We start from the raw sequence: 24,781 nt of genomic DNA, 5'->3' as shown, positions 1-24,781 counted from the left end.
AGGACCTATTGAATAATCCTTTTTCCTCCCAAAGAGGGTTCGGTAGGGGTAAAAAAGTGTGGGGACTGCTGGGTCTAAGCAATTAAATAAAACATGCTAAGAGAGCATTAGATAGCTTTCTTTTAAATGCTTTACAGATGGGGACAATAATGTTATGAGAGTGATGTACAGAAAGTATGTGGTCTCTGACTTCAGACTATATGAATCACAACCTCCAACTTCACCACTTATTAGAAATGGTATCTAAGGGCAAACTACCCAAGCTCTTTTTTCTTGTGACATTTCTGGCAGGCTCCAGGGACCCATGAGATACTGGGTACAGAACCCAGGTCAGCCACATGCACGGCAATCACCCAACCCACTGTACTAACAAACACTCTGGCTCCAATTTAACCCTGCTCACTTTTAGTTTATAGCACAAAAAAATAAGATTTTTCTAAAGAACAATGGTTAAAAGAAATGATCCTCGGGTACCAGAGTATAAATGCATTTTAAGTGAACTGATACATGTTATTTCTTTGTATAACTAACAAAAGGGAATCTTTTCTCCTGTAAATTGGTTCTGGATAATAACCACCTTGCTATGCAAGAAAGCAAATCTGAGGACAGTGTAGTATAGTAGATTGGGTGTTTGTCTTGCACATGATCAACCTTGGTTTGATTCCCAGTACCCCATATGGTCCTCATTCCATCACCATGAGTGATCCAGGAACACAGCAACGGAAGTTCATCCCTAAGCAATTTTTTTTAAAGTCTAGGTTGTAAGAAAAGTCTCTAGGAAAATATGTAAATAACACATATGTATTAGAACTGACCTTTCAGCTAAATGTAGGATGAGTCTAAACTATGGAAAATATGTCACATTTGTCATCGTGAATGTTTTTTTAAATCAGAAATAATAACCAGGCATGTAAATACGATATGCTCAACATTATGAAGATTTACAGAAAAAAAATTTTATAAAGACTAGTTCTTGAAACTTGTTAGAAGCATTTGGGAAATGTAACCTTTAGGGTCACAGGACAAGTCTCAGGATCTCCATCAAAAAACTAAAACTGGGTCGAAGGCAAAAAAATCTTTTTTCAAATTATTTTTGTTCACCAAAGCACAGAACTTTAAAGTGATACTTCTACTCGTTTGAGGAAAAGATTAAATTCCATGAGTTCTTAAATAATATGTGATATAAAACCATCTTGGGGCTAGAGAGATAGGGAAGGATTTCAGATGTTGTGTATATAGCCACACTGGTTTGATTCCCAACACTACCATCCTATGGTCCCCCTGACTACCATCAGGAGTGACACCTGCATACAAAATCAGGAGTAAGCCCTGGGCACCACCAGGTATGGCCCAAAATCCAATAATAATAATAAATATAATTATTATTATTAAATTATTATTATTATAACAACATACACATCTTTCACCAGGCTGGAGCAATAGCATAGTGGGTATGGCGTTTGCCTTGTGCACAGCCAGCCCGGGCCAGCCGGGTTCAATTCCTCTGCCCCTCTCAGAGAGTCCAGCAAGCTACCGAGAATATCTCGCCTGCACGGCAAAGCCTGGCAAGCTACCTGTGATGTATTCAATATGCCAAACACAGTAACAACAAGTCTCAAAATGGAGACGTGACTGGGCCCACTCGAGCAAATCGATGAACAACAGGAGGACAGTGACAGTGACAGTGACATCTTACACCTTATATTGCTATGTAAAACATCTATCATAGCCAATTCATAATGACATTATGTGATTTTACTCTATAACTCAACATAATTAAATATTTCTTAAACACTACTATAAAACATTTACAAGGCAAACTACCTATAGATACATAATGATATACTTCATTGGTACTATAAAATAATAGTTTTAGTAATTAATAAAGCTCATTTCATTCCAGTGCTAGTTTATTCAAACATATAATTATACTATATAACTAATAAGTGTTCCTGTTAATGAAATATATAATTATTAGAATATTTCTAAAGGTTATAATTGGCATATTAAAAATATATTTCCATCATGACTACTTATACCTCAGTAAGTGAGTCTTTAGAAAAGGCCTTGGCTTAATTAGCATATAGTAACTCTGAACTTGAAAGAAAATTAAATCCTTAAGAAGAACAGCTAATTTGAAGAGTAATTTCATATAATCTTAATATAATTACCAAAACTTCACCAAGTAAAAATAATAAAGAAAGTGCAAGAAAGTTGATTCACAAATGATCACATGGCTCCAGCAGTAATTCTCAGATCTTTACTACACAAGGGGGATATGGGGGGCTTCTATAAGACCTTTAGTTGAGGCTCCACCCCCCAGATATTCTGACTCAACTGATTTGAAGCGGAGCCTAGACATCTGTGTTTTCTTGTTATTTTTTAAAGTTCCCAAAACCAGAGTACCAAAGGCTGACTAATATTTTTTTCTAGTCCATAAACGTTTATGGAAGGATTATTAATAATTACAAAATACTTAAATCACTCAGATACCCTTTAATGGGTAAATGAATCACTGTATCACTGCATCACTGACATCCCGTTGTTCCTTGATTTACTTGAGCGGGTGCCAGTAATGTCTCATCCCAGCCCTGAGACTTTAGCAGCCTTTCCTTACTCGTCTTTCCCAATGATTGGAGGATCTTTCAGGGTCAGGGGAATGAAACCTGTTATCGTTACTGTTTTTGGCATATTGAATACACCACAGGAAGCTTGCCAGGCTCTGTCCGTGCAGTGGTATATTCTCCGTAGCTTGTCAGGCTCTCCAAGAATATATATATAAAAATATATATTTTTTATATTTATATTTATATATATTTATATATATAAATCTCCAAGAATGTATAAATATATATATATTTATATATATATATCTATATTTGTTCCCTACTGTCTGAACCCCATCAAACATGGTGTGGTAATTATGGAAAATGGGTAGGAAGTGTCTTATGACATGTCATGGTCCAGAAAGCAGCCTGGAGCGTCATGGTGGTTGAGTAGTGGAGGTCATCTGCTGGGACTGGGTCCCTTGGGCGGGGAGGGCTCTTACCTGCCCCCCTCTGGGGCACCCCAGTGAAAACATCCTGGTGCTGAGTTCAAGTAAATGAAAAAAATATGTAAACAGACAAAGCAATACTACCCTAGTAACACTATTGATTCATGCAACAACATGAGTGGATCTAAACTACATTTTTACTAAACAATAAATGCTGTACCCAAAGGCTACATAGTGGGATAGCAAGAGGGAATTTCTGAGATGAAGGCATTGCTATACAACTATCTTGGTGGATCTATAATGATGCATCTGTCAACGCTCATAGAACTTTACACTGTGAAGAATGGATTTTTCTGTACATAAGCATTGAATAGCAACCAGGAAGTGGGAGGAGGCAGACATAATAATTCAATTTAGATACTTTACAAACTATCACAAAACCAGACTAAAGGAGGCAGGGATGAAACTGTGTGACTGTATTTTTAAATAAACATAAGACATTCTTGAAATCTAAATGGTTTTATTAAAAATAAGTTTCACTGGGATTACTGAATTACTGTTTTATTTTAAGAACAACAATTCTTAAAAGTGAAAAGAGATTGCTCCCTGAACTCAGAACATGAATATTAGATTTCAAAATCAAGGTTAAGTGAGTTGAAAATGCAGTAGTGTCCAAGGTAGTACCAGAAGAGAAGAATCAAGTTATTTAATAAAACAGTTGATCTTCTAGATAAAATGTACCTTATTCACTGAACTAGTTCCTTTCATGTTAGTAAAAGTGGAATGTAGAGAAACAAAATTGATTTTCTACTATGTAAAAAAATCTCAGGATAAATAAATGGCTTCTTAGAAACCTATGTGTGTATTTTCTTTTGAAGACAAAATTTGAGAGGAGTGAAAATTAAAACCATTGAAAAAGAGCACACATAGCAGTAGTTTGGTGGTAGAACACATCCCTGCCATATAAAACCAAACACACACACACACACACACACACACACACACACACACACACAACCTAAATAGCCTTTCCTGAGAAGTTATCAGACAAGTTTTAGACTATCAGGGTCATGTAAGCATTTCATTTATATTTCAGTATTTGAATTGTTCGTGAATTGGCATAGTGTCTGCTACCAAATGACTTGGAGGACTAAGGTGAGAATGACTGAAACCTGTTCATGATGAGGTCCACAAGCTTCACTTACAAGTTTCGCATCAGTTAGTGTGTCAGAATGCCAGCAGGTCAGAGTATCCTGGGAAAATTACTACTGACTATTAATATGAATGCTTGCCCTCAAATCTAGCATCTACAATAAATTAATTAGATATGCAGGTCACAAACCTGAAGACACACCCTACATCAGCTTCTTTTACTTTCCCATTCATTTTGCTTGGTGTTCATGGAGAACCATCATTTTGGGAGTAGAATTTTTTGCCTGAATTATCACAGCCATCAAAAGCAACAACTTATCTTCCATATTGTAACTAGAGTTACAATCCTGAAATAAATTAAATATGATCACCTCCATCTTCCTCCTTTAAGAGCTGGTTTATCCCATTTTTATGCCCATTAGCCTCAAAGTCTTGGTACAAACTGGCCTTACTGTTGTTTCTCAGCTTCTCAGTTTTTACCTCTTGATATCACTAGAAAACTCCGAAATATTTTTCAAAATCTCAGTTCTCTACTGAAACTCAATCCCATCAATTCTCTCAATCAGAGGCTCTTCGTGCCTCTTCCTCTCAGCTTTTCTGCTTGGTTCACTGCTGCCTTTATCAACTCCTAGAACATGCCAGGTAAACTCTTGCCCTCAGGTTTGGAGGTCTTTGAACTGGCTTACCCTCCCTGACTGGAAGACTCTTCCCTGTAATTAACTCCTGTATGGCTTTCAAATAATTTACATATCACTTTTAGATAAAGCCTACCTTGATCTGACCACTCAGTCTTAAATAGAAAGTGAATTATACCCCCCCATGCCCTCACCCGTTTCCCCATATATAACTGTCACCGACTGACTCATAAAATTCTTTGCTATTTATGAACTATACTATTATTTGATATCATAATTTTGAACCCCTAGAAAATGACCTCTATAGTGCACTATTTCTTGGTGGTTTTGGTCAATTTCCTTCACTAATGTATCCCCAAAAGTATACTGGGGGAAATATCTTAGAAACAGCCTGAGGACCATGTATGCAAATATTTGGGAAGGAGAGAGGGAGGGAGAGTGCTCAGATTCCAAAATCTAAACAGTATTTGAATTCAGAGAGAGAGAAAAAAAACAGAATTCTGGAAGTAAATAGCTTTGTATAAATAGAAGGTAAAAATAGAATGTACTGGCCAGGAAGAATAGAGGAAGACATAATTGTGTAGCTTTTATCTTCCTATTCATTCTAAGTTGCTTAAACATATCACCAGCATTAATCTTCATGAAACAAGTACAGGATGCAGTCTTGATCCCCCCTTTACAGATGAAGAATCTAAGCTTTAACTGGAAGCTACCATCGGATATGAGAATACCATGCCCCCCCCCTTCATAACCTTTGCTAGCATACACCTACACGTTATCAATCAGTGATGTAATGGCAGGTAGTATATATATTTGAACCCAGATATCTTTAATGAAAAGCCAGTGCTCTCTATGGATGGAGTGCAGTGATAGAGATCATGCTTGTGTGTATGAGATCCAATTCTGGATTCAACCTGCCCCACCACCAAAACAACAAAAAAGGAAAAACCCAAAACTATGATTCTATCCACCATGCCATGTTTCCTTTGACTAAATTTATAAAGCATAGATGGTCCTACCAAAAATGCAGCAGAACAAGTGTAGACTGCAGTAAATCTTCAGGGTATCTCATTAAAACTAAGGGGAAATTCTGATATTCGTGATTAGCATCATCCAAACGACCAAGCAACTAGCATGCTACAATTGATCTACTTAATATTGAGAAGTGTAAGGTGAATTCTGGAAGAATTCCAACAGAATGGACAAATAAAAATGTTTTAACTCCAAATCTTTAGTCTTCAAAAATTAAAAAAATCATTTTCACAGAAATACCTTATTACCTAGAAATGACTTTAAGAATGTTCTCTATTCCTACTCAGCTTCTCACTTGGGCAGTACTCTTCAGAACACTGGCTTTGAAATGCTAATTTACTGGCTGAACAACTGTTCTTCTGCTCTTTAGTGTTAAACCTTCTGAGCCTTTCACATTGGGTAACCCCAGAGAGAGAAAGGACTGTCAGTCACCCAGTTGCTCTGACTCCAGAGGCTGGACCGATCCAAAGGGAAAAGGAAACCAGATTCCCAGCTTTAGGCTATGAAGGGCAACCATAAATCCTTAAACCAGGCACTATTAGAATATACAAAACTGAAATGAAAGGATTTAAATGAATAATTCATCTCTCCAAGTTCAGATTCACTAAAATTATCTATATAATTGCAGTTAGATAATTTTAAATTTGTCTTTAACCTTTATATCTTATTTTGAGTTATCAGGTAATGGGATCCATTCCCTAGTTTGTTTTTCATAAACAGGATCATCCCAAATGTTTTTCACTGGTGCTGTTGTTAATTTTTTTTTTTTTGCTTTTGTTATACCACAGAAAGAGCTGAAAACTGCTGAGAGGGAAAATTTTTATTTATTTTAGTTCTACAAATTTCTGTGGAGGCCCTACACAGAGACTGAAAACTTATGTTCCAGACCAATTCATCCCAAAGAAGTCTTTTCTTTTGCCTTTAGTACTAGTCTTACTTAAACTGTCTTAACTTAAGCTGATGTGAAAAACTTATGAAGGTTTTCTGATGAAATTTTAGATTATATTCTTCTCAAAATAAACAAAATTCTGATTATATATTTCCAAATAGCAAGAATAAACCAGTGACGTCTCTCTCATAGGATAAAGCAAAACCTTTCCAAATGGTAATTCTCTGCTTCAATAATGAGCTAGCTGAACACTGTAGACATCTACAGTTTCTAATGTTCACTGAACAAGGAGGGGACAAAGATATAATACATGGATTCAGGTGCTTGTCTTTCATACTGCTAACGTTGGTTGGAATTCTCACACAAAATATGGTGCCCTGAGCACAGCCAAGAGTGATCCCTAAGCACTGAGTCAGGAGTAAGTCCTGAGTATCGGGTGTATAGGTCACCTCCCCAGCCAAAAAATTTAATGGACCAAGGAAACAAGATCTTAGATAAGTAAATACAGTTGCTTTGAGCATGAAATAAGAAATTTAGACAGTTACTGAAAGTCATGTATAACAACTACTAATCTGTTAGGAGGGACACTTTTGTATCTATTATCTAGAAAATTCTCCATCTAGCTCCTCTTTATTCTATAACCACAGCCACAGTCCAGACCCACATGACGCTTACCCTCCTTGATTTGATAGCAGTCAATTAATTTTTGTCTCTTCACAAATGCTTCCTTTGCAAAACTATCATCAACGAATTATCAAAAATGCAAGCCAGACCACATTGCTTCTAAGTTTAAAAGTTCTTATTGATTTTCTTACAAGTCGGACTACACTTGAGAATAAATTAAGAAACATTTTAACATGATGTAAGCTTCATTCTTACTTTCAAATATTTTGAATTAATGGGTCGTGTGGGGAGTAGAAAGCTACCCTTTAGCCCTTAAATGTCCCCAGAGTATTGTCTGCTTGAGATGCACTGATCTTAAAGAAGCTCTAAGCTCCTTTGCTTTGCCTTTCAAGTTGTTCAGTTTGTCTCTCTCTCCACCATACATACAAATATTCCATTCAAATTCCAACAAGGACTTGGTCATACCTTGTGCATACACTTACTACTGCACACAGGTCTCTGTATTGTAATTCTGTTTCCTCCTCCACTATTCTGAGACCAGTGACTAGCTCCATATTCTTCTGATCTTAGGATATAGTGGGTAGAAAATAAAATTGGGTGAAACAAGATCAGAAAATGTGGAACTCAAAGAGTACGTAAGACTTGTGCAGTGAGAAATGGAGGGGAGAGTACAGAAAAGCCTAGAATAATAGAATGCACTTTTGACCTAAACAGAATATAAATTATTATGAGTAATTTGTGAAGCCTTCTTTTAAGTTACCACAAAAAAAAAGCCTAGTGTCCTGAATAAATGCAGTAAAGAGAAGTAATGCCATTTATTTCTGCCAACGATGGTGTCAGATCCATTTAGTAAACTGCAAAATACACAGAGAAAACATCCCAGAATACAAGCAATTGTTTTATTATAATTATCATAATACCCTTCCTGTTCCATCTCTTTCTCCAAATCAGAACAATTAAAATGCAAAAGGGAGTTATGTTTTGCAATTTCTAAATGATCTTTTTGTATACCTTTGATGATGCAGCTTTGATTATTTCAGAAACAGTGGTTCCCCACAGTGGCTTGCGCTGCTTACTTCAAATGATTCACACATTGGGGCTCTTATTCTTTCCCTGGAGATTTTACTCCATAGTCAAAGAGACTTCATCATTAGTCATTTTTCTTCGTATTCAGCCAGATTTTTGTTTGATCTCATTAGTACTGCTTTTTACATGCAGTTCTAAACAACCTCTGTCCTTATAAGAATATAGTTATGCTTTCCGTGCATTTTTCCGCCAGAAAATTGTGCTTCCTCTCTGCCAGACAAACTGGCAAGATTTGGTTCTTTACAGTTTCCCAAGTGAGTCAGAGATTTCAACTGAAATCAAACTGCAAACCACTCCATAAGGCTTTTTAATTTACTGACATCATGGATTATAAATGTTAATTCTGAACAAAAGCGCTACGAGTAAGAATTTGGTTTTGTGTTTGATGTATAAGCAGTAATGGTACAGAATACAATCATTTTTCTGGTTAAGATATATCTATTAAGGAATGAAATTCTGCAGAATTTTTTGTTGCTGTTGTTGTTGCTTTCTAAGCCTCTAAAAATGAGTATCAGTTGTAGATGCCCATATTTATCAAATCTGTTTCTTTACAAATTCTTTTACAACTCTCCCATCATATTTATCACTTTTCTGTGCTACTTTTCCTCTATATAGAAGATGTTCTGCTCCACATCAGGTTCATGCTGCAATGAGAAAGATCCCACAGCTGATAAATTATTCATCTGTCAGGAGTTTGCAATTTAAAGTGGCACTAGCAGCTAAGTACCTGAGCACCCCCAAAAGACATAAAGCAAAGTAACATTCAAAGCCTTTTCTGCATAAATTGTAAAGGTTAAACGTTATTAAACATCTCTTTATCAAGAGATGTGCTCCTTGAACTTATTTATTCTAATTAATCTGTTCTCAATAAACATTACTAACAAAGTGCCAGGGAGACTAATCAAATATGTCTCCTTCCCTTACCTAATCTCATCAGGTTAAAATAAGGTCCTCTGCAGACAAATACTCTCCACTTCCGACTATCAGTGAAGAACTGAATGAGTTCAAAGTCCAGGATTGCTGGGTGGAGAATACTCTTGCATGCGTGAAGCCCTAGGTTTGAACCCAAGCGCAGTGTGGCACCAGTTGGTATAGTCCTTCAGACCCTAACTACTGCCAGGTGTGGCCCCAGAGAATAATAGCAACAAAAATCAACTCTGGCTCACTTCACATATGTGTCTGTAAACAAAAAAAATATTGGCAATGGCTATTTCCATTTATTTGCATACTATCTGCTGTCTTGTTAGAAAGACAATGTTATAGAGTTACGACACTCAATGTAGTTAATCGCGAGCCCTGAGGATTTACTATAGGGTCATTCACAGAAAATATCTCTGGTTACACATGTCATCCCTAAAATCATTCACGCTGAACTCGGACTGCAAACGTAAGATGGTATCACTACCATACCTAACTCTTCCTCTGGGAGACTTAAAATACATGTTAGATGTCTGAGTATTTTGGCCTCAGTAGGTTTCTTCCAGTGGTTTAGCAGGGCATCTTATAATGAATGACTCAACGTGCACCACAGGGAGGCAGAAGATCCCAGATTTCTCTGGGTTCATCCAGAATGGGCAGAGTGTCTCTGCAGCATTTTGCCGGCAAAAGCACCTCAAAGAGATCAAGCCACACTGACAGGGAAGAGAAACTCATTTCACTTTGAGGAACTATAACATTATTTTGGCCATGACTTCCTATCTCCCATATGAGTCACAGTATGGTAATATCATGATTATGGTGACAAAACCTTGAAGGCAGATATCACCATTGTAATTTAGAATCAAGATGACAGATAATGCACCTGGAAGACTAATGAAAAATGAAAAGAAGTTTAGAGTGAAGCACTGGTTGCACACAAAGCAAACTCCCAAGCTAATGGTGTCCTTCTTTCCTTTTCTCATTTCCTTCCCATCCTCAGCCCTTCTGCCCTTCCTCCTTCCCTCTCTTTCAGTGACTCGTGTGTGTGTGTGTGTGTGTGTGTGTGTGTGTGTGTGTGTGTGTTGAATTGGTACAAGAACCTTTCCAAAAGTCTTTCAATGCTTCTTACCCAATGCAGAAAATATAAATGTAACAATTTTTTTCCTCCTTGATTGTATTCCCACTCTAACTTCTATTAAGTTCCTAGGAACATCAATGAATTTGGGAGGTTGGGCCTGCTGTGTGATTCTGGCTACTGTGCATTTTGTGTTCATTTTTCCTTTTAAACTGTTCTTCCTGCTCGCTGATTAAGGATTCAAGAGAGCTGAATTCTAGATCCTTTTCCACATCTCCTTCAGTTTCATTTACCTGACAGGTGGAGATAATAAAAAAAAAAAATGCTGCCTACTCTGAGAGTATTTGAGAACAAGGTAAATTAAAGTTATTAAGTGCCAAATTATCATATTAGGGGAAGGTTCATCATTAGTAAGTGAAATAGTATTTTTGTTGTATATGGAGTGGGGTGCTAGAAGGTGCTAGAAGGCACCTCTTGCTCTGTGCCATAAGAATCATACAAAGTGGTACTCAGGGAACCATGTTGGACTGGGAATAAAGCAGGTGTGGGTTACATGAAAGACAAGCATCTTAATTTTGTACTCTCTCTCCAGTCCCTAGAAGTCCATTATATTACTTAAAAAATTGAAATCAAATAAAATATAGCATACTTTACCAAAATTAGGGCTGGAGTTATAGCACAGCCTTGCCTTGCATGCAGCCGACCTGGGTTCGATTCCACCACCCCTCTCGGAGAGCCTGGCAAGCTACCGAGAGTATCTCGCCTGCACAGCAAAGCCTGGCAAGCTCCCCGTGACATATTTGATATGCCAAAAATAGTAACAGCAAGTCTCACAGTTTGTTGTGAGATGTTACTGGTGCCCACTCTAGCAAATCAATGAACAACAGGAGGACAGTGCTACAGTGCTATCAAAATTAAGATACCATAACATACAGTTAATATAATAACAATGACTAATATTTGTCAAGACGCAATGCCAAGCACCTTCCAGTAGTTAATATTTAATCTTCACAGTAGCCCTAGAATCACCACCCAATACTCCAGAAAATCAAATGAGACATTAAGAGATTAAGCATTTTGCCTAGGATTGACCAGTTATTAAACAGAACCGTGATCTAACTTTCCCACTTAACACAGTAGAGTTCAAGACATCATAAAAACCCTGTTTCTGATAAAATTTCTTCAAGGCCCCAAGGAAATTAGGAGAGCTGTATTTACCTCAACTGGAACATTTGTAAGTGGCTCTCAATTAGAGATGGTTTTGCCACACCCACAGCCCAGATGCAGGGGACACTCAGCAATAATTAAAGATATCTCAATTGTTACAATGGAAGGCTATGGGGCAGAGGCAGAAATTACTACAAATGCTGTGTAGCCATACACAACACATCACAGCACAGCATCAGTATTGCAAAACCTAAGAACTGAGCCACAACAATGGTATGAATATAGTCAAAAAGGATTTCACTCCCAGCAACCACACTGTAATACGGATGCACAGTATGGAGCTTTAATTGTTTTCTTGGTGTCCTAAGGAATTTATTGCGTAATTCCTTGATACGAAAATGATTACAATCAAGGAAATGCTAGATAGCTGACTTCTACATATGTCTGGAGTTTCTATGAAAACAATGGGAAAAAAGGGGGGGGATGACTAGGTCATCCTTGATCCCAATGTTTAGAGAGTGGATGGGTAGAGAAGAAAAGAAATCAAGGGCTGGAGGGGAATTAGGGGGAGAACAAGAAGTAATGGGTGAAAAGGCATCAGGCTTCAGTTATGCCAGTGATATGAGTGAGGGATGTAGCCACATGTACAAAACACAGATTCAGCAGAGTAAAAACATGAGCCCTAAGGAGCAACTGCTGAAACTTTTTAAAGTGCCTATCAAGTTGATAGGCAGGGGTGAGTGGGGGTTGGGATGGGGAGGGAATTTGGTGGAGGGAAGTTGACACTGTTGAATTACTATATGCCTAAAACACAACTATCAGCAATTGCATAAGGCATGCTTCTTTAATAATTTTTTTATAAAACAATAGGATATAAATTGCTAATTTCCAAGGTTTAACTACAACTGGCTCTTATAAAAATCTGGCTAGTAGCAAAAGGTGATAGCAGACAGGCAGTTTGGCTTTTTTTCAACAATAGGCCTTAGTATCCAAATCTCTCTTGGTTGTAAAGAAAAACTTCTGATAAAGCTTTGTCACAGTGAGATTGTACCAACGCTTAAATGCATTATGTGTGAAAGAAGTGCTTACTTTGTTGGAGAATAAGACAGTATGTGATTCAAGTTTCACAGATAAACAATCCCCCGAGAATAAATCTTGACCTATATACAGTAATCCAAACTTCTTACTAGGACTACAAATGGCCCACCCCCTAATCTATTTCCCCTAACTCTAGATTCCTGAGAATACTGTCCCCATCACTAATACCCCTCCTCTCCCAATCTCTCTCTCTCTCTCTCTCTCTCTCTCTCTCTCTCTCTCTCTCTCTCTCTCTCCCTTTACGGCTCTCTCCTCCCATTGCTCCCTCTTCTCTTTCTGTCCCTCTGCCCACCATTTCTGCGTTTCTCTCCCTATCTCTCCCTTCTACCTTGTATGGGCTGCACTTCTCCTTCACCCGCCATGACACAGTTCCACTATATCAAATCTCACTACAAAATAAATTCTGCTATCACTGGAGGGCCTGGGTGGTTTTAGACTTAGAGCACACTTAATTTGTTTGTTCAGGGGGCATCCCCAGTAGTGCTCAGGGCTTACTCCTATCTCTGTGGTCTGGAACCATTCCCGAGGAACTTGGGGACCACTTGGGATTCCACCGACCAATCCAGGGTTGGCTGTGGGCGAGGGAGGTCTTTACCTGCTAAATGATTTCTCCAGGCCCCCCTAAAAAAGAATTTTCAAATGTTCTTATTAGTGTGAATGTTTTTATTTAAATTTATTTAAAAGGATAATGATTTTAGAGTATTCTTGCCATCATCCTAAAATCTGTCTACCTTAAAGCTATAACTGACCTTATTCAGTAAAAAGCAAGAGCTATTTTTCTCTCACTTATTTATTAAGAGCTATTTTCTCTCACTTATTTATTAAGCACCTTTAACATTTAAGCAGAATAAAAATTAAGTACAAAATAATGAAATTAATTCACTTTAACTGGCTGCTAGACTTTCCATGTTTTTATCTCAAAAATAATAAATTGGTTGCCTACTTTTTTTTTTAACAAAGCTACAAATACTTATTTAACATCAAATTTTATAACTGCTGGATAAAGTGAGGGTCAGATGACTGTTGCAAATTTGCTAAGTGAAAAACACATTGTGGAGTGAATTTAAGTCTTTTTGTCACATGAAACTAAATAAAAATATATTTTTAAATTTTGCTTTCAGGCTATTAAACAGCAAGTAGCACTACACTGTAGCACTGTCCTCCCGTTGTTCATCGATTTGCTTGAGCGGGCGCCAGTAACGTCTCCATTGTGAGACTTGCTGTTACCGTACTTGGCATATCGAATACGTCATAAATTTTTAGAAAAATGTATCTCCACAAAAGTCAACTACAATTATTTTCTAGGTAAAGACAATAAGGCCTCCTTAACTTCACTACTTTCATCCTCTGACCCCTATCTTTGCCAAAAATTCCAGGTGTCCCCTTACTGGGAAGAAACACACACACACACACACACACACACACACACACACACACATACACACACACCTGCTTCAGTCTGGCTCCACAGCATTACTCTATACATCAGCCACAACTAATGCTGTTGTTTTTAGTGCAAATTTCATCATACCATCCCACTAGTTGTTTCCCAGATAAATTTCAAGATCCTAAAAAAATTCTATGAATCTTGATTTAGATGGTCTCTATTTAGTTGACTAAATTTACTTATCTAAGTCAGATTGGGATCCAGTCAGAATTCTTTCAGTCCCCAGAATACATAACCTATCTCCACTTCTAAGGATGCTTTTTCTTAGAAATGAATATTACTTTCAAATGTAGTTTAGTTAAGTTAATCAAATAATAGGTCAAAAATCATTTACTCAGAGGATCCTCCCAGGATGGGAGAAGCATGCAGAAAGTAGACTATAGACTAAACATGATTGTCACTCATTGCCTCTTTTGCAAACCACAACACCCAATAAGAGAGAGAGAACAAAAGGGAATGCCCTGCCACAGAGGCAGGGGGGGATGGGGGGGATGGGGGGTGGGAGGGATACTGGGATCCGTGGTGGTGGGAAATGGGCACTGGTGGAGGGATTGGAGGGATGGGTATTTGATCATTGTATAATTGAAACCCAAGCACAAAAATGTGTAAGTCTGCAACTGTACCTCGTGATGCCTCACTATTAATTTTTTTTTAATATAAAAAAAATTTAACCAGTGGGAATGCCAACTGGTTCAGCCTTTTTGGAAAACAGTATGGACGATTCTCCAAAAATTAGAAATTGATCTCCCATTTGACCCAGCAATACCACTCCTGGGAATATATCCCAGAGAGGCAAAAAAGTATAGTCGAAGTGACATCGGCACTTGTTTGTTTATTACAGCACTGTTTACAATAGACAGAATCTGGAAAAAAACCCGAGTGCCCCAAAACAGATGGCTGGTTAAAGAAACTTTGGTACGTTTACACAATGGAGTACTATGAAGCTGTTAGAAAAGATGAAGTCTTGAAATTTACATACAAGTGGTACTACATGGGAAGTGTCATGCTAAGTGAAATGAGTCAGAAAGAGAGTGACAGACATAGAAAGACTGCATTCATCTGGGGAACATAAAGTAACAAAATAAGAGACTAACACCCAAGAATAGCTGAGATAAGTACCAAGAGGTTCACTCCATGACTTGGAGGCCAGCTTCACATGCTAGGGGAAAAGTCAGCTCAGATAGAGAAGGGAGCACCAAAAAAAGGGTGTTCTGAGGATCCTCCCAGGTTGGGAGATGCATGCTGAAAGTAGACTGTAGACCGAACATGATTGTCTCTCAGTGCAAACCACAGCACCCAAAAGGAGAGAGAGAACAAAAGGGAATTTCCTCCCACAGATGGAGGGTGGGAGGGATACTGGGATCAATAGTGGAGGAGAATGGGCACTGGTGGAGGGATGGGTACTCGATTATTGTATAATTTAAACACAAACACAAAAATTTGTAAGTCTACAACTGTACCTCATGGTGTTTCACTCTTAAAAATAAAAAAAAGTCAGAAGAAAAAAAAATTTTAAATGAATTAAAAAATGAAAAAGAAATCATTCACTCTGAGCTATGCATTTGACCAAATTTGACAGAACTATAAATCTTTTTAAAAGGTGTTGATATAAAATAGGCAAAATTTATGATTTAGTTAAATGTTATACCAAAATTTATCTACAGATATTGATAACAGACTTTTCAATATTGCAATATATTAACTATTAGAGAACTGGGTAAAGACTACATAAGAACCCTGTATAATTTTTTAACTAATTTTAAATCTAAAGTAATTTCTAAAATAAAAGATAAGTTATTACTTGAGGAAAGTATTTTATTACTCTTTGAAGCAGATGAAGTACCAAGAGTCTTGGTTTTCTTTCTTCACAAGAAACAGTAAACTTAAGAGTCAATATTAAATATTTATTTATCAAACTGATGTTTCAACACTTAGGTAGAGGCGTGGTGTTATTTTATGTATGAAATCCTACTAATAACATTTTATAAACCACAGTATTAAAAATAAAATAAAACTAACAAAAAAGATAGCTAATGGGATAAATGAATACCAACAGAGATACAAGCATAAAAATTTCAAATCTGAAAATGATGCAAACTGAGAAAAAGCATAAGAGCTACTAACATTTAATGAATATTTAATCCTATTATTCTCTGCAAACAATCCTTAGGATAATCATATCAAGAATATGCTATTTTAAAGACAAGTCACATAAAGATCTGGTCTATTACCAGTCACCAGAAATCTTTGATTATTTTAAGGTGGAAGTTGATTGAAACTTGTCTGAATTAATAAAACATGGACAGGAAGATATTCCTATAAAAATTATTTTTTTTTCTAAAATGAATTAGTTAAACAGTAGCTAGCAAGAAAAATTAAGGCAGGAAAGTGAGAGGAAAGAAATAAGGAAATCATAGAACAGTATAATTGAATACCATCAGGCTGTTAGGAATAATAAGTAATCACAAATATTTCAAATCTCATTCCATCCTCTGAGCTTTAAGCTTCATCACAAACAGAGATCAGAGATAACAAATATGTCATAACTGCGGATTTAAGGGAAAAAGAAAGTCCCTCTACACTAATAAAATGCTTTGAAGTGTAGACATCTGTTGATTTGGTGACATTTTTTTAACCTTACTAGGTAAGTACAGCTCTACTGGGAGCAATTAATTCAGAAAGCTACAGAAAACTCCACAATTGGACTAAGGGATCAGTGAAATAGCTGGAATACTTTATGACTGCAGACAGCTGGATATTGCTAATTTAGCTACTTTAGAGTGAAGAAAGGAGGAGGGAAAAGGGAGGAAGGAGGAAGGAGGGCTTTTACTTGGCTGCACAGTTGAAAATTCTGAGCAAAAGAAAACAAGGGATGTACTGACAAGTGAGGCCACTCGACTGGCTTTCGCCCTTTGTGCCTAAAGATACAGGTCTATTCCTGAGGAACTTAGCTGACTCCTTTTCCAGCAGCATGTTTAAATGAACCTACACAAAAGAAATAGATTAGGAGGCAATTTACTTAGCTCTCTTATTTAAGTTTTATTAAAATATAATTCTTACCATACGCCTAAAGTGCACAATTCAATGATACTTAATAATTTATCGTATGTACAATAATTTCATGCAATCTAAAATTATAATAATCTAATTACGCAACCTAGTTTTAGAACATTATCATCATCTCAATTTCTTTGGAAAGGTAAACTGGGAATGGTTTGTGATATAAAAATCCAATACTCATAATCTAAAAGCGTTTTAGTGAGATACTAGTTTTCTCAATACAAAGTGATCTAGCTACTTGACTTTCACTACTACTGAGAAGCCTTTCATACCATGCAAAACAAGTAATTTCTGCAAAATGCAAAAGGCTGCTCTTTAATTTAATCATGCTCATTTTCTTTAATTTTCTTGGTAGACAAATGTCTAGCAGATTGAAAAGCATTCGCATTTTCTTACAAGGCTTCAGCTCTCCCAACTACTGGCCTAGAAAGCAATATAGCGACTTATAGTAAATATTCACTCTGTAAATGTATATAGCTTCTATATCTGAGAATCTTCAGAAAATGCAACCAAGATACTACAGTGTAGAAATATGGAAACATTTTCATTATCCATTTTCAGCAATTCAAATCAATCTGAATAATTCTGAGAGAAAGGTCAGTAAAGCTTGACTTTTCAAGTCAATTTCTTTGGATAAGAATGTTGAGAATCTCTGATGAGCAGGACTTAATACAGAAATAACGGGGAGACAATAACACAGAACCTGGTTTCCTTTACCCAAACAGTAGTTAATAATCTGATGGCTAAGTTAAAGAACTTTAGTACCTAATAATTTTAGTACCAAAAACAGTTCTCTCTCCTCTCTCTCTCTCTCTCTTCTCTATCTCTCTCTCTCTCTCTCTCTCTCTCTCTCTCTCTCTCTCTCTCTCTCTCTCCCTGAAAAAAAAATATTGCCCCCAGACTAACGTGATGTGGTCTAAATCATTTTTCTTCTTCATCTTTTTTTTTTTTACTTTTTTGCACCGTACCTGGCAATGCACTGGGGTTACTCCTGGCTCTACACTCAGGAATTATTTCTGGCGGTGCTCAGGGGACCATATGGGACACTGGGAATCAACCCAGGTTGGCTGTGTGCCTACCTGCTGTGCTATAGCTGTGCCCTACTCGCTGTGCTATGGCTCCAGCCCTGATGTGGTCTAAATTCACTATAAATTTTCATGGACAGTATCACTGAATTGACCTCAGTCAGATTACTACTGAAATCAGCTTGGGTTTGGTATGAGAAGAAACTATTGTAATTTTCAGGTCTAAGTCACACTTGACTCCTCTCTCAGTTTATGGCTCAATTGTGTAGAACTGCATTAAAAAAATCTACCAGGATAACTTTGAGTATTGAAGATATGGGAATAAGAATAACAATATCCTTAAACACATGCAGTCTTTTATAGTAATAGGATCTCTATGGTATTTTTAAAGTGACAATAAAGAAATGTTATCACAACTTTTCAACCTAGGTTTGAACTATGGATTCCAAGAAGTTCCTTACTTAATTCACCAGCACATCTCACACTTTAACTATGTCACTCTACATAGAACATAATAATCTTGAATTCTGGGCTCCTTAAATGAATCATTTCAAAAGGCAGTGAGTTAAACATATTCAATTAACATGGCAGACCAGAATGTCATCTTTCTCTTCCACCCCCATAGTGTTTTATTTTTTTCACAAATGTAATTTTTTAATTATGTAAAAATTATTTTCAAAGTCCTCAAAGGACCCTAATAAACTATTATTAAATTTTGAAATATATCCCTGATCCACTGATGAACACAAATCAGAGAAAAAAGGGAAAACAGATGAGCTAAACAATAGAGGGGGGAAAAAATAGGGACTGAAGATATGGAAGGCTGAGTAATGTTATCTTCACATGATGAAGAAATCAAAATTTCCCCAGTTTCCTTTATATCTTAATATTTTTCATTGCTTTAGAGAAATGCAAGGGCCCAGTTTAGTGCTCTGTACTCTAGGTCTTCTTTTAACAATATTTCTTTAAATGGTCTTGGCAATTGTATTTATATCTCCAATTATATCACGAGATTTCATAAACCATATATATTACCTAGTGAATTACTAAGTGATGTTATTTCTTCCTTTAAAATGTGCATTTACCTGCCAGCAATCCTTCCAGTCAAATCCAAGTGATTTCTATAGATTATCAGAGTTGCAGTTATTTGCAAGGGGTCACAGGGTGGAGTGGGGTTTGGATTTTGGGGCCATACCTGACACTGCTCATGAATTGCACCTGGCTTTGTGCTCGGGGATCACCTCTGGTAGTGTCTGGGGGACCCTCTTACCAGAGAGCATTGTTTCTAAGCAAGATTACCTGATGCTTGCAATTAAGAAAGGTTTCTTTGCTTGCTCACTCTCTTTAGGAAGTAGCCACAAATTTATTACTTAGTATACCACAAATTTGTAATGTGGTAAATTTGAAATACACCTGGGGTAAGTATAAAACTCTATCCTTGATACATAAAAATGTATCAAGGTGACATATCTATTGTTCTGAAGCACTGACATGAAGCCATTAAAATCAACTTATCACCAAGGTCACTTGGAATGTAGTGGCTTAGTATTTTCAAACACCAGTAAGACTCAGTCTTAGAATCTACCTTAAGGAATCCTGGGTCCCACAATGATTTTAGTAGAAAGTTTTTCCCCTCTCTTTTCTTTTCCATGTACTTTCCTAGCTGCTAATCTAAATATGTATACTTTTAATTCTCCTGGGAATATATAGTTTTTTTTTGGTTATTGTATACTATATTTGTTAAATAAAAATGTGCATATCAGCCCCCCACAAAAAATAAAATAAAATATGCATTTAAAATATTGGGAGAGGACGAAGTAATTGTCTGCAGGTAAGGAGCTTGGCTTGTAGATGACTGACTGGGGTTTTATCCCCAGCACTCCATATGGTTTACTGAACATCACCAGAAGTGATGCTTATCTCAAAGACAGTAGTAGCCCTGAGTACAGTCATATATGGCCTTTTTTTCTTTTTCAAATTAAGAACAAATAACTCTCCAGGCACCAAGCTAGGAACAGAACTGAGCAGTGCATGACCCAAAATTGAAAGAAACAAAAAGAAAAAAAATTCTAATCCTCTCTTTTACGGAGAACTCTCAGATTACACATACTATTCAGTAATATCAAAGGCATCTATTAAAGGGGAAAAATACAGAATCAAGGACTAGTAGACAACGGCAAAACTAAACAAATAAAAATTTCAAGGAACTCTGTCCACTCTTTGCTGAAAGAGAAAGGTTCCTTCTTCAAATTATATCCCAATTTTAAAGCTGAAATCACATAAGCATGTAGTATGGTAAATATCATAATTTAACTATAATTTGCTGATGTGAATCTGTCTGTTGCTGCTCTCTATAAAAGCCTACTGTTAAGTACTATGATAAAATAAAAGAAGGGAATAAAAAAGAACACGAGAACCAAGAGAAAAGGAGAGAATCACCAGTAATGATGTACAGAATGAAATACAGGTAGCTTTGAGACATACTTTTAAAATATTTATTTCTAAACCCTTGACATCTCTCGGACATTTTCCAACAGAGAAGTCCGCAAATGCATAGATGGTTAATAGAAAAAAAGCTTTTACTTATCGAAAAGAATAACTTCATGCATATATGATAATAATCTCTAGTAACTTTAAGGAAATCGCTAACTGTGGCCTGATATTAAAGTGGATTCCTGGGGTCTTAATAAGTATTTGCCAAAACTTAACAATCATAAAACTTACATCTTCCTTTCTAGCCAAAACATAAAAATAAAGTAATATTTCTAACTATTTTCAATAAGCTATGTTTATAGTTCCACTTTAAATAGATTTTGCCATAAACAGCCTTAAAATAACAAAAGTTTCTTTCATTGGGCCTTTCCCCAGTTATTTGCTGGCAGTGTGCTAGAAATTCTTTGGCTTTAATCATCACTCCCAAGTGCTAATTAGAAGATCTTCTCCACTATTAACCAAGAACTTTGTCCTTAAAACATGCATGTCCTACATGTATCCTATTATTAATACTTTTTCTTTCACTCCTAGAAAGTCCTCTTTAAAGTGAGGCTGTATTTAAACAAAGAAATTGGGGACTATTGGGAAAATTCTGCTCAAAATGCAATTAATAAGTGGGGGCCAAGATGGTTCAGGAATCCTTTTTTTTTTTTTTTTCAAAACATCCTTAACATGAATCACATTTAATCTCAGTGATAGAGTGTGGGGAAAAGTTAATGACTGCAGATGTTATACATTTGAATAGTATCCGGGATTAACTCCCTAGAAGATGGGCCAACATGCACATGCGCTGAGCTACAGAGGAACCCAGCAGAGTACTATGAGGGGTAGACTGGCCTTCCTCTACTACTCACTCCCGCAAAAGGCCACAGAACACACCAGAGAAGAAACATATGTAAACAAGGTAGATCTATTGAGCTCTTAAATTTGCAGGATTTATGATCATCTTGTGAATTGGCAAGCTAATTGATCACAATCTCATTTGCATAAATTCAGTCCAAAAAATGTAAACTTTTTTGTGTCTGCACACCACCGCATTCCCCTCACACTTCCACACCCTTCCTCCAGTCACAAAGTTGTCAGTTCTGCTTGATTTGTTTGAATACTGTACTTGACGACAGCTGTCGGAAACAGTACATTAGAACAGCTGCTATGACAGCTACAAGGGCTTGGAAGTTTAATTGGGCTCAATGTGACATTGTGCATTTCTCTAAACATAGAAATATCCACAAAACTAAAGAAATTTCAAAAGGGTCTGAACAATATTTGCTTATTGGCAACAACAACTGGTTAACCCCAGTTGAAATTGTCCCCCTAGCCTCCTGACATGTTTGCCACTGGGCTGGCCAGTTTACTAAAAACTCACCCAAACGGTAAAAACAGTTAGATGCACAAAAATAGTGAGAGAGAGAGAGGAATTAGTGAGGAAGCCACATCACTAATCTCTCTCAAAGGCTGGCTGGTAGCCAAGGAAGATCCCACAGTGTCTCAGGATTTACTTCCAAAGGAACCATATTCAGAGGTCCTGAGCCTGATGCCAAGTGCAAACAAAACTGCTTATTATGGTCACAGCCCCCCAGAGAAAGGGAGAATAGCTTACTCTCAGCATCCGCCCGGAGAAAGAAAGCAAGGAGCAGCAGCAGCGGCCTGGCTACGTGCACCATCCTGCAGCTTGGCAGCAGCGTGAGCTGACAGCTTGGAATCACTGCCTCAGAAGCCACAGTGAATCTCTCCGATCTGAAATTTCAGCTGGACCACTTTCAGAGCCTGTGAACGGAGAGGCAGAGAAAAGAAAGAGACTTAGATTTCTCACCGGTTTCCCCTTGTTCTGGCACGATCAAAAAGAAGCAGGAGAAACTGTAAATACACAAACAGTTGTAAATATACTGGATTTGTAAAATGTAGCCGTTCTAACACAGCTTGTTTCCACATTCAGGTCATATGAAAGCTGACCACCTTGAATTTCACTTCCCTCTCATGCCACCTTTTGGACAACACACTATGACAGGAGACTGGAACTTCTTATGAAATATTACAGGAAAACAGGGATGGAGGAGAGCACATCAATACTCTGAGAAAGATTTAAGAGGAGCTCCACTGTGCAGGATAAAAGTCTATTATTGACAGAATAATGGATGTTGCTTTCTTGGCATTAAGTAAAATGACAGGGCTAATTCAACTTCTCCAGTTAAATAGCAGTGGTTAAATTCTTTAGCAAATTGGGCTTCTTCCCTGAAGAAACCTCAACACCCAAGTCTAGTTTGGTTTCAATCAATCAAAACAGTAGTTACCAGAAGTCTCTTTGATTTAAAAAGGATTCTAATGTGACTCCTGGGCAAGCATTTAATTTACACGAAAGTAACAGACCACAAACCATTTATAGAGAGCATACTGTGTACAAGATATCAGAGATATCAACTTAGCAATAAATGTTTCCACGTACATAAGACCAATTTAATAGGCAATTATTGCAAAGAAGGAAAATCAAATCGTGACAGAAAAGATAAATCAGGAATGGCACTGTGGAAAGCAGCATCTCAAAGGAAGCTTTGTATTCTTGCAGGATTTTAACAAGCAGACAGAAAGGCACTCTGGGAATTCAACGCAAAGGCAGAGCAATGACAAAAGAACTTTGGACAAAGGTAAGTTGTGTGATTTGGCTGAACTAGGGCTTCCCAACCATCTATGTGTATCAGAATTAAGCGGATGTGTATCAGAACTGGTTCAACATGCGAGGGTTTGTGGGTCAGTAGGGTGTTCAGGAACTGGCATCTGTAACAAGGTCTACAGCTGCTTCAGACATACCAGGTTCCAGTGACAGATATATTAGGAAACCGGAAAAAAACAAACAAACAAAAGATGAAGTATAAAAAGACTCAGGCTTTAGAAATTAGGTCTTGGAGAACCACAGATGCCAATCTATGTCAATCAGCTTATTTGCAACAAAATGAAAGCTATGTAAAGTTTTAAAGCTGAGGGAAAAAAAGGAACTAGGTTCAGGGAAGATAAACTAGCAACTCAATGTAGGATAATTTAGAGAGTGCTATGAGGGAATAGCAATAGTCCCAGGTAAAAAATTAACACAGATCACAATAGTAATGGTCCTGGTAGGAATGGAAATGAAAGGTCTGGCGCCAAACAATAATCAAAAGTATGGCTCTTCAAATGATAAATATTGATCTTACAGAAACTTCAATATATCCAACACAGCCACCTATAAACTTTAATGATAATAATAATAATAAACTATATTGAATGTTCTCACTTGCTCTGTAAAATGGGAACTTGAGAAATCAGAATTCCTTTGCAAAATAACACACTATGTACCTTTAAGATTATACACAGGAATATTTGGGCCTCATACAAAAAAAAACCTTGACAGGAAATACTACAGATATCCAGAAATAACCTAATCTGCTAAAATAACTTGTACTTTCAAAAGTATTACAATGCAGCTACTATAATGTGTCTTCTCAGAAACTAAGCCTGAGCATGAGAATAAAAAAAAGTAAGATATTATCTTTTTCATTACTATGCACAAGTGGTTTGCATGCAGAAAAGATAAAACTGAAAGGAAGAGGGGGAATCATTCTAATTACCACTCTCCCAGATAGCCTATTTCTTTTAAAAAGATTTGTGGGTGGCCTGACAAAGCAAGTTGTACACCTAAACATTCTACTTGAAAACCAAAAGTTATCTAGTTGCTCCAAACAGCTACTGTTATCACTCTCATCTGGAAAACAACTTATCAAGCAGTTCACAGCTATCAAGTGTTAAAATTCTGAAAACTTCAGAGGAAAAGTGCTAAAGGAATCAGCTCCACTTCCCCATTCCCTTTACCACTCCCCATCTCACGCCAACATTTCAAATCACAGCCAAGTCCAGGAGACATCAGTGCTGTCGGACTCAATTTGTGTCTGGGCAAGCGTATCAGAGCCAACTGCTACATAATGGCTCCTTGTGATCAGAGATGGAGACGTATGTATGATATGTTCTCTCAGGGAAGAGGGTGATTTGGTGATTTCTCCTACTAGACTGAAGTGTCACAAAAGAAGATAAAATTCTCCCCAAAGAAGCTACAAATA

The 24,781-nt window shown here is 37.1% G+C and overlaps 1 protein-coding gene across 5 annotated transcripts in view; it reads right to left on the bottom strand.

Moving 5' to 3' along the window:
- The window catches only part of PTPRD (protein tyrosine phosphatase receptor type D), a 1,654,013-nt gene that overhangs the window by 433,380 nt on the left and 1,195,852 nt on the right, over nucleotides 1-24,781 (bottom strand). For all 5 annotated transcript variants that reach the window (XM_056130610.1, XM_056130612.1, XM_056130611.1 and 2 more), the window contains one exon: nucleotides 22,297-22,463. In XM_056130610.1, coding sequence (XP_055986585.1) covers nucleotides 22,297-22,360 — 64 coding nt within the window. In that variant the 5' untranslated portion in view covers nucleotides 22,361-22,463. The remainder of the gene's footprint in view (nucleotides 1-22,296; nucleotides 22,464-24,781) is intronic.

Source organism: Sorex fumeus, unplaced genomic scaffold (assembly GCF_029834395.1).
Source record: "Sorex fumeus unplaced genomic scaffold, SorFum_2.1 ptg000079l, whole genome shotgun sequence".
NCBI classification, from domain to species: Eukaryota; Metazoa; Chordata; class Mammalia; order Eulipotyphla; family Soricidae; genus Sorex; species Sorex fumeus.
The sequence above is the reverse complement of the archived record's forward strand: the minus strand, read 5'-3'. Positions and strand labels throughout refer to the sequence as shown.